The sequence below is a fragment of the Rosa chinensis genome, chromosome 4 (assembly GCF_002994745.2).
Source record: "Rosa chinensis cultivar Old Blush chromosome 4, RchiOBHm-V2, whole genome shotgun sequence".
Lineage (NCBI taxonomy): Eukaryota > Viridiplantae > Streptophyta > Magnoliopsida > Rosales > Rosaceae > Rosa > Rosa chinensis.
In genome coordinates this window covers 37,072,514-37,083,712 of record NC_037091.1, presented here as the reverse complement: position 1 = coordinate 37,083,712, position 11,199 = coordinate 37,072,514, and the positions used below count along the sequence as shown (strand labels likewise).

Genomic DNA, 11,199 nt, shown 5'->3' with positions numbered 1-11,199 from the left:
TCGAAGTGTAGTAATAGCCTTAGCTTGCTCATGTCTCGGATTTGGATCCGGTTGTGTAGGTAATGCACCTTGTGGGCGTGCTCCAAGCTCTCTAGCTAATTGACCCATTTGAACTTCTAACTTTCCCACACTTTGAGCAAGAGAACTTTGACTTTGTGTAATAACCGAAATATTTTGCTCCGTCTTCATTTGAGATTGGGTCAATGCGGTTAGTAACTCTTCCATATGGTTCTTTGTTGGCTCTTGAGTGGTATTAGGCACCCCTTGAAGAACTTGCCTATTTTGGAATCCGGGAGGTGTATTTTGTGCATGAGAGCCATAAGAACCTCCATGAGAAGTACCAAATGAAGACCCTTGGCCATGAGAACCACGAAATGAAGAATTTGGGCCTTGTTGCCCTCCATAAGAATAAACACCACCTTGTTGTGCACTAGAAGATCCTCCACTATCTCTCCATAAGAAGTTTGGGTGATTTCTCCACCCCGGATTATAAGTACTTGAATAGGGATCATTCCTTGGTCGGTTTGGAAAACTACCAACCGCTTTAGCATGCTCATCAACAAAATCTGGATAGCTAGAGGCAAAATGACACTCACTAGTAGCATGTGTAGGTGACTCACAAAGTAGACATAAGGATGAAGGCATAGAGGCGGCCTTTACATGATGTGCAGGTGCACCATGCTCTTGAGCTTGAAGAAGTAGATCAAGCTTCCTCTCAAGCTTTCTATAATCCGCACTAAAGCTCTCTTGGGCAACCCGTGTCTCATGAGTGCTCTTGGTGTCATAATATGGATCTTTCCTCAATCTTTCTCTCCTAGAGTCATGATCATCCCATTGCCTCGATTGTCGACCCAAGTGATCAAGTATATCCCATGCCTCGGTTTGACCATGACTATGAAGTGAACCTTGTGCGGCAACATCAACCCTCCTCCTCTCATGTGGTAACAAACCACCATAGAAGCCGTCAATCATCATTGACTTAGTCAAACCATGATGGGGACATGCATTGCAAATATCCTTGTACCTATCCCATGCCTCCCAAAATGTCTCATGATCGCGTTGAGCGAAGAGTAAGAGCTCATGTCTCATGGTAGTGGTCTTGTGTGGTGGGTAGTAAGCATCCAAGAAAGTATCCGTCAACTCATCCCATGATCGTATACTCCTTGGTTGTAGCTTCAAAAACCATCCATTTGCATCATCTCTAAGTGAGAAAGGAAACAACCGCATCTTTAACTCACCTTCCGGAAGTCCACCCTTTGACATAGTGCTCACAATCGCCTCAAAGTCTTGCATGTGGTTGATGGCCTTCTCGGATGGCATCCCACGGAAAATAGGCAAGATGCTCAATTGTTGTGGCTTGATCTCAAAATCCACATCTCTGTCTGGAAGTACTAAGCATGATGCCGTATTGGTCATGGAAGGTCTAGAGAACTCCCTAATAGGTCTTTCCACCATCTCTCTAACCGGTGATCTAATCGGACTCGGTGAGGGATCTCTTGGAGGTACTCTTGGCCTTGGAGGTGTTCGTGAAAGATTCCTTGGCCTTTGTCTAGGAAGTCTTTGCAAAGTGCGACCACTCCTTAAATTGATAGGTAGTAACGTGTTGCTCATACACCTATAAAGAAACACTAGAACAATAAGCACCTCAATAGTCAAATAAACACAAAATATTTACCAAGTTTACTAACCATAAAATTTGACAATTAATTTTTTTGACAATTAATTAGAGGGTGAGAAAAGAAGGAAACTTAACAAGTATTGAAAAATAAAATTAGAAACTAAACAACTAAAAAAAGAAATGAGAAATAGAAATAAAAATAAAAATAAAAATAAAAGTATGCTAAAAGTGACCCTAATTGCCAATTGCCAAGGGATTAAGGCTATTAAACCCTCATCCCCGGCATCGGCGCCATTGACTTGATGCATATACTCTTCGCAAGCGTACGAATCGTGTCAAGTAAGGGAACTAATTGGACCTTAGTTTATCGTACCTCGGGGATTAGGTGTTTGATCTAACCAAGATAATTTGCGGTAGGACTAAAAGCACACAAGAAAAAAATAAAAGTAAAATAAAAACTATAAACAATGAAGGCACCAAGCCTTGGCAATGCTCGGCTTAGCTCACACCAAGCCTATTCAAAGCCACTAACTTGTAGCCTCAAAGTGAATATGCACAATGAGTCGATGGATTCAATGATTGAGAGTTGATTTGAACTTAACAAAAAGTAATAAAATGCAAAGCGATTAATAAAAATGCAAGAAAATTAAACTAGAAAAGTGTGAACAATATAATGAGAATGTCGGGTGCTAGGGAGGTTCCTTCACCCAAATCTCATGTGCCGAAAGCTAATCTAATGTAGATGCAAATTTCATACTTTGGCGGTAGTCGTATCCAAGGTGGTTCAAGGCTCAAGGACCGAAATTCGAAGTGGGCGGCTGGGATCTTGTGTGAAGAGAGAGAGAGATGGGATAAGCTGAGGTGTGCCACGTGATGTCACAAAATGAAAAGGGGAAAAGGAGCAAGTGGTGTGCTGTTGGGTTTTGGCAAGAATAATTAACCAATTGATTAGTTGGTTAATTAATATTCATTTAATTAACCATTTTCTCTTCTCGAATTTTCTCAATTAATGCTCTTCCACATATTTTCAGTTCTTTTCGTAACATTGACCGCAGTTGACCGGCTTCATCTATTTTGTCAAAAACTCCCAATTATTCCAATTTCGAGCTAATTTATCTCGGTTTCTACAACTCTGCTTATTTCCTACAAAATAAATAAAAATGAATTAATTACATAATAATTACTTTGGAGATTAGCTTAATTCTAGTGTTTAGAACGTAATTACGCGCATAAAAATGCGTGTAATCAGTGCCCATAGTGAGTGAGAGAGAGAGAGAGAAGGGTGGGTGCCCAGAGGAAGAGAGAAAAAGCCGGATGCTCAAAGTAAAAACTCGAAGAGACCAAATTACCCCTTAAATTAGGTTAGGTGGCACTGAAACTAACGGCGTCATTGACGTTGCGTCTAGATAGTGGGTCGGGTTTCAAGTTTCATGTACCAAAATGCTCGATTTGGAACTTTATGTATGAAAATTATTAGTGGTCTTTACTTGGTTTACTGTTTGCAAAATTTTCCCTTATTATTTTTCTAATGGGAGAAAAATGAATTACAAATGAACTTCCAAGAAGGGTTAGGCAACATTGCATTAAGCAAGAATATCAGAGGTGATACTCTGCCTAACTAATCTAACTCTAGTTAATGTTTTAGTTAATATTGTGCCTAACAAATCAGAAATCAATTCTTCCAAGAAGGATTAGGCAACATTGCATTAAGCAGGAATGTTAGAGTTAATATTGTGCCTAACAAATCGGTAATCAATCCCAGTTAATTTTAGAGTTAATATTTTGTCAACTCCATTGACTTTATGAGTCTTCTTTGATGTGAATCATACTATAGTTTTCACACCTAATGAGATCCTTCTTTTGTTATCTCCACGACTCCAAATTATCAAGACTTCAATACAAAAACTATATAGCAATATTTCAAAAAAGAAAATAAATCATATCTATGCGCTGAATAAATCCTTTTTTTTTTATGTTATTAGAGAAAAAATAAAATATTCTGTTTAAGTCAATTTCATTTACACATGCTTATTTTCTAAATAGACACCCCATAAAATTTCTTGTCCATTTTTTCCGTGAATGTTCATCTTCGATCTTCCCCTACTCATGGGGGAAAAAACATGAAATCATGTATCTTTAGTTTTTAACAAGAACCAAATACGACAATTCAAATTTCAATCATGCATATATATATATATATATATATATATATTAATAATTTATTGTGTGATATGATTATAGCTCAGTTAGCTAGTTTGGCTAAAATGGGAAGAAAATGATATTACCAAGGGTGCGGCTATTGCCACCCTATCATTTACTTTGTTCACCCTACTTGCTCATTACACCCTACATTTTAATTTCAATTATTAAATTTACTTAACTAACCCATTTTTCTTTCTAGAAATATCCTTATATGACATATCCAATTAAAAAAGATTTGTTTTTATAACGAAAATCTCTCATTTAATTTATACCAATAACAAAACTAAAATATATTGAAGTTTTCTACTAAAATCATAATCTGATTTACTTCTTTTTTTTTTTTTTTTTTTTTTTCAGTATCAATGTTCATCTATTTCATTCCATATCAAAAGATTAGTAAGTTAACAACTATGAGCAATGAAGAAAAGATTGATTTTTTTCGTGTTTTATTTTTTTTTTACTTTCAGCGTTCATAAAGAATATTGCAAAGATTTTGACGAAGTTAACACTAATGGTTTTGTAAATTGTATAACGAATTAACTATGAGGAGAGAACAAAAGGACAAAAAAAAAGTAATAAATTCAAATTTGGATGGAGAAGAAGAATATTAATGTTATCCAATGAGAAATTAAGTAGTTTTTGTATTTAATTAATTGGTTATGTATTTAAGTAGTCTTTGTATTTAATTAATTGGTTATGTATTTAGTTTTATTTACAAATTTAGATTTTAGAAAATTAGTGTACTTACTAGTCATTTTGCACTTGGGTAATATAATCTTTCAATAATTCAAATGTTTGTAAGGTGAACTAAGAAAATGGTAGGGTGGCAATAGCCGCACCCTATTACCAATCGTGCATAAATTCAATATTTTAATCCTTTCATCAAGAAAGGATAAATTTGGAAGAACATTATGAAAAGGGATGTGCTTCCTCTCCGCTTCAAATCAAAGTGGGAGCTTTGCCTTCCTACCTAGCTAGATGAAGCCTCACTCAAACCCATACATTGTTTGCGACCCTGTAGATGCATTGTGATGTCTGAAATTTTTTTCTCCAACATTGTGATTCATGGTGCATGGTTAGAGGAAGTTCTGTAACTGATGATGATCTTTGCCATCCTCATCTATGGCAGTCCATAGCTTTTACCTTTTGTTTTCTTTTGAGTTTATAGTTGTAGCGAGGGTAAAACGTATATAAAAATTTTAAAAAGAAGGGGTATGTATAAAATACATTCCAATGTGATGTAGGACGAGAATGGGCCTGGTTTAGCCTGAAAACTAGGAAAATAAAGAAGTGGCATGGAATCAAGAAGAGTGATTGGAAAATAGGTAATTCACGCATAATGAGGTTACTAGCCGCTGCAATATCCAAGAAAATTTGGTTTTGGACTTTTTGGGTTTCTCGTGCGAAAAGTTAGGTTCTGGATTGTGAATCGGATTGAAGTAAAATTTGGCCAGAATGTCCGTTTGAGACGCATGATACCTTTGCAGAACGGGAATGACGAGATCTTCAAGACTCACATTCGTGAGACCTAACGGATTTAGGCCAAAATATGTCGTTTTAATTATCCGATTAGGGATTTAATATTTTTAGGCTAGTTTTACATTTATTTTAGAATTCTTTTATTTTAGGTTTTTAGTTTCCTTTTTAATTTGGATTCTTTAGGATTTCTTGATAGATTATGATTTAGGGTTTTGGATGCTTACATAAGCACCATTATGCTTTGTACTCGAATCAGTTTTATCATATCAAATTAATAAAAATGAGAGTTTTTTTTATCAAATTCTCTGGTTGACTCCAGATTTATCTTTTTAGGATTTATTGCTTGTAAACCCCGTTACTTCTGACTGCGTCACAATGTGTATATATAATTACTTTTTTTTTGTCACATAACAATTAAGAATACACAATTAGGGGTGGGCTCGTGCAACCAAAAACCCAAAAAAGCCGCGTTGAAATCCGAACCGAAGCAGAACAAAACCGCACCGAGAAAAAACAGCATCGAACCACACAATGTTAGGTTCGGTTTTTGCTCGGTAGAAACCGAACTGAACCGAAAACTGAATTACTGTTCACATATGTAAAACGGCGTCGTTTTGTTTGGTTGGTTCGGGACCTAAATGACCTAACAGAGTTAGAGACTCTCTCGTCAAAACACGCTTTGACTTTTAAGTTACGAACCCTAATGTTTCCATGACATTTTTTCATTCTGGCCTCTCTTTCTACTCCACCTCTCTGCCCTCTCTTTCTTCTTTGCCTCATTGAGAATTCAAGATCGCTCTAAGGAGACTGCCAAGGACCGGGATCGTCATCGAGAATTGGAGATCACTTCAGCCACTCTCAACACCCTTTATTCTCATATTTAGTTCATGAAAATAGTAGATCTGAAACTGGGTCTACTTTACCATGGCGTCAAAGCTATTGTTGATCACAATCACCATCGTGAAATTAATAAGCTGGGTTTGCTCCTTTCCTTCTTGGCTGTGTGTTTGTTTGGCTTGCAAGCATTTCAGTTTTACTACTTCTACTTGTTAACATTTTCATGTTGGATTGCTAGGACAGTAGGACCGAACTCTGTAGGTTCAGTGAGGTGAAGATCTACCCTGGCAGAGGCATGAGATTTATCTGATTCAACTCTCAGATAATAGAAAAGATCTGAGTTTAAAAGATCCGAGCTTTGTTGCCAAGGTATGGTTAAAGTTGAAGGAATAGAAAGGATCTATGTCGAGTATAGGCCCGGCGAGATCAAAAGAATCTCCGGCATCCCCAATGAACATCTTCGCAGAAAGGTACCATCTTATTCAAATTTAATCTGGACCCATTTACAAATTTGATGTTATTTCTCAATTGGGTGAATACCCAATTTGAGTTTTGGGGTTTGTCTGCAATTGGTTCTATTAGGCTGAGATTGTTGGTTTCGAATGGAAGTAAGACGCTTTTTTTTTTTTTTTTTGGTGGTAGCTGTTTTAGGCAGGTTGTGATGTACTTACCAGCAAGAATTTTGACTTTTGTGAGATTTGTCTTGCAATCATAGTCTTGTCTCATAATTTTTGAGTAGGCTGTTTTGTCCAATAGGGCTTCGTTCTTGCTTTCCAAATATGAATGATTTTGGTTGTGTTTGTGGGTTTTACAGGTGGCGCGTACTGGAAGAATTGCTCTGGCGCTTACTTGATTTGTGGCCCAATAAACAAGCTTTGTTGTACATATTAAATGATTGTTACTTAAAAAAATGAAAAACAAAAAAACAAAAAAACCGAAACAGGGCCTAACTGAATAGAACCGTTTGGGTCAGTTCGATTTTCGGTTTCAACTTCTCAAAAATGCAAAACCGAACCAAACCGAACTGAATTCCAATTCGGTTCGGTTTTCAGTTTCGGCCTAAAACCGAACCGTTTGGAACCGAACCCACCCCTATACACAATAATTAACCTCAAACTTAAACAGGAAAAACTTAATCCATTATACGCAAAACAAGCACACATCGCACTTCTTCCCTCACAAAAAGGGCACAACATTAATAAGCAAAACAGTAGATGGTGATGACGCCCACATTTTTTAATGGTCATAAAATGCATACAGAAGATGAGAGAAGCTGATTTTTATTGGATCATGCATCATCTGTCTTTATATAGATGAATTTTTTATTAACAAACTCATATACATGTGGAGCAAAATGTGTTCAGAAATGATGGTTAAAGTGATCAACAAGGAAACAGTTACACCATCATCTTCTACTCTTCACCACCTTATGACTTCCAACCTCTCTGTTTTTGATCACTTTGTACCAGACTTGTATACCCCCCTGCTTCTCTTCTATCCTAATAATAGTACCACTGATCATAAGATCAATACAGTTGATCACCACCACTCTATGATTACTGAAAGATCCAAACTTCTGAAAACTTCATTATCTGAAACCCTCAACCACTTCTATCCCTTCGCGGGAAGAATATTTAGCCACAACAACATTCTTTCAATCTGTTGCAATGATAATGGGGCAGCATTTATCCAAACCCGTGTCAACTGTCCTATATCAAAGGTTTTGGAAAAGCCCCATCCTCAAATACTAAATCAATTACTTCCCATTGACATAGAATCAACATTTGAAAGCACAGGCTATCTCTTATTAGTCCAAGTCAACTTCTTTGAATGTGGTGGACTTGCAATTGGGGTTAGCATTTCACATAAGATCGCGGACGGCTTCACACGGGGAACATTCATCCGTAGCTGGGCAGCAATGGGCCTTGGCTCTGATGTAGCGGCTCTTCCAGCTGCAGAATTTGGTGTTTCAGCATCTCTTTACCCACCACAAGATTTAATCACTAACTCATTGCCAACTTCCATGAAATCTGTTAATAATGAAGCTTGCGTACAAAGAAGATTTGTGTTTGATGCCTCAAACATTGTACATCTCAAGTCTAAAGCCACAAGTGCCACCGTTCCAAATCCAACTCGTGTTGAAGTAGTGTCAGCGCTTATTTGGAAATGTGCAATGGAAGCATCAACATCAAACTTGGGTTTTACACGGCCAGCCAATCTGCATCTAGCAACAAACATGCGGAAAGTATTGGAGCATCCCACTTTAATGGGAAATATTGTAGCACCTGTATTAGTAAAGACACAAGAAACTGATGCAACTCTTCAAAGCTTGGTTGCTCTTCTACGGGAAGCCATTGAAGAATTTAAAGTGAAATATAGTAATAGAGATAGCAGGGATGATATCTGCCAGCATTTGAATGAGAGTATGGATATAATGGGTAAAAATGACATGAATAACTATTTATGCTCTAGTTGGTGTAGGTTTGGCTTCTATGAAGCCAATTTTGGATGGGGAAATCCATCTTGGGTCACTCATCCAGGTATCCCTATAAACAATGTAATTGTATTAATTGAGACAAAAGATGGCGAAGGCATAGAAGCAATCTTGAGTTTCAAAGGAGAGGACATGGCTGTAATTGAAACCAATAAGGAGCTGCTTGCATATGGTTCTCTCAATCCCACTGTTATTTGATATGTAACTCCCACCCCTAAGAAAATAAAATAAAATAAAATAAAGCCTCATCTTTGTGTGGATGAAAGCTTAGCGGAGTTTATTATGCCAGGAAACATGTTGTATAAGGAACTAGATGCTATGTACTTTTCACATCAGCTTCCATGTTAAATTTGTATTTTGGATTTGTTTATCTGAGTTGTAGTTTAGTTTAGATTTAAAGGTTGCTAATTTGGTTACAAAAATATCTTGTTCATTTAGTAAACTATTTCTTTTTTGGGGGAGTGTTTTATCACTGTTGTCTATCCTATCAATTGTCTTCTATTTGAAATTCTCTATAATAAGCTTCCTTATTACTCTCGTATAGGTATTTTTGGATGTGTCGCCTTTGCAACCTTTGTCAATCCACCATCTAAATTCGCTCATCCTGAACATAAATGCATTTTGTTAGGTATCCCATGGGCCAATGATTTGGTGCTTAAACGCAACTTACGCGCAATAAGGGCACGGTCATCAAAGAAATGGGAAATATTTGAAGTTGAAATTATCGTACCACGGGGATTGAAAAGCTAACTCCAATTCTTGGTTATGCTGATTACTAAGTCACCAACAATTGAACAAACAAAACCTAAAAATATGGCACCAAGCTATTTACATGCCCGGCTCGGAACAACCAAGCCTAAAATGGCTCAAGAGAATCACAAGTGAATGTGGAATCTCACAACCAAGTGATATTGACAATGAAAGTGGTTTGTGAAATTTGCATGTTTGATTTCGAAAAATAAAATTGACAATTAAAAATTAAAATTACAACTAAAAGTAAAGATAGTAGAAACTAATCAAGAAATGGAAATTAGGTCATTTGGGTATCCTCCTAGCCAAATTCAATGCACAAATATATTCCGACAATGGTCACATTCAATTCATAATGGCATTAAGAACCTAACCAAGGCTTTTCAAGGCTCATGGGTCAATAGATTCAGAAATAAAAATATGCTAAAGTGACCTAAAGAACATATTCACCAAGGGATTAAGGCCATTAAACCCTAATCCCCGGCAACGGCGCCATTGACTTGATACACATTTACGCAAGCGTATATATCATTGTCAAGATAGGGAAGTATTAAGCCCAAAATTATCGTACCATGGTGATTGGTGGTGTTTGCCTCAAAATCATCTCGGCCGAAATGAGGGTGTTGAAACCGAAAAAAATTCAAGAGCCCATAAAAAAAATTTCCGTAAAGGAAAAAGTGTAAAAGAAGCACGTTGCTTCTAGAAGTTTATTTAACTTTATCTACTATTGGGTTACTCTAGCTTTATTCAAATTCTACAAAGGAGAGAAAGTAGAGCAATACAACAATTAATGAAGCTGAAGGGTACACGTTCAGCAGATAAAGGTAGAGTTATTGATGCCAAATTAATCACAAACTCTCAGCCTTGATATGTTTGAGTCCAACTCCATCACTATCACGTCATCTTGGCAAACCCAAGTTGCCTATATATAAAGAGAGACTCTACAGCAAAAAAAAAAAAAGGGGGACGGAGGAGAGGAACACAGCAGCTTGAGGAGGACCGTGAAGAAGCAGAGGACAGCAGGCTAGGAGAGGAAGAAAGCAAGAAAGAAGAGGGTGAGACTTCCACCGATCTGCACCTTTTCCTTTGCTGTTCTCAAATGATGCAGGCTTCCAGTGATATCGAGCTCCGACACGACGTGCCTTAGGGTGCCGATTGTCATCGAGCTCCGGCGCGGCGTGCCTTAGGGTACCGAAATTGTCTTCAAAGCTCCAGTGGCGGTACTTTAGAGTACCAATACTGTTTCAGAGCTGCACGGCGTTGTATCATCCTCAAATTCTGGCGACAACTTGTTCTTTTAAAGTCTCAGCAGCAAGCCTTGCTCTCAAGTTCCAGCAGCGCCCCAAAAGTGCTCTGTTCAAGTTTTCAAGGAATGTCAAACAAGCAAGTTGAACTCATCTCTCTCATCCTCACTGACAACAAAAATTATGTTGGGAGAGATGAGTTCAACTTGCTTGTTTGACATTCCTTGGAAACTTGAGCAGAGCACTTTTGGGGCGCTGCTGGAACTTGAGAGCAAGGCTTGCTGCTGAGACTTTAAAAGAGCAAGTCGTCGCCAGAATTTGAGGATGATACAACGCTGTGCAGCTCTGAAACAGTATTGGTACTCTAAAGTACCGCCACTGGAGCTTTGAAGACAATTTCGGCACCCTAAGGCACGCCGCGCCGGAGCTCGACGACAATCGGCACCCTAAGGCACACCGTGTCGGAGCTCGATATCACTGGAAGCCTGCATCATTTGAGAACAGCAAAGGAAAAGGTGCAGATCGGTGGAAGTCTCACCCTCTTCTTTCTTGCTTTCTTCCTCTCCTAGCCTGCT

General features: G+C 37.9%; 1 protein-coding gene and 1 non-coding gene across 2 annotated transcripts; both read left to right on the top strand.

Moving 5' to 3' along the window:
• Positions 1-985: 985 nt before the first annotated feature.
• On the top strand, positions 986-1,092 carry LOC112201204. Its single transcript, XR_002936660.1, has one exon. It is a non-coding gene; the product is annotated as a small nucleolar RNA R71 (small nucleolar RNA).
• Positions 1,093-7,502: 6,410 nt separating this feature from the next.
• On the top strand, positions 7,503-8,828 carry LOC112199216 (BAHD acyltransferase At5g47980). The gene has a single exon (XM_024340260.1). The coding sequence runs from the start codon at positions 7,503-7,505 to the stop codon at positions 8,826-8,828; it is 1,326 nt and encodes a 441-aa protein (XP_024196028.1).
• The last annotated feature ends 2,371 nt before the right edge of the window (positions 8,829-11,199 follow it).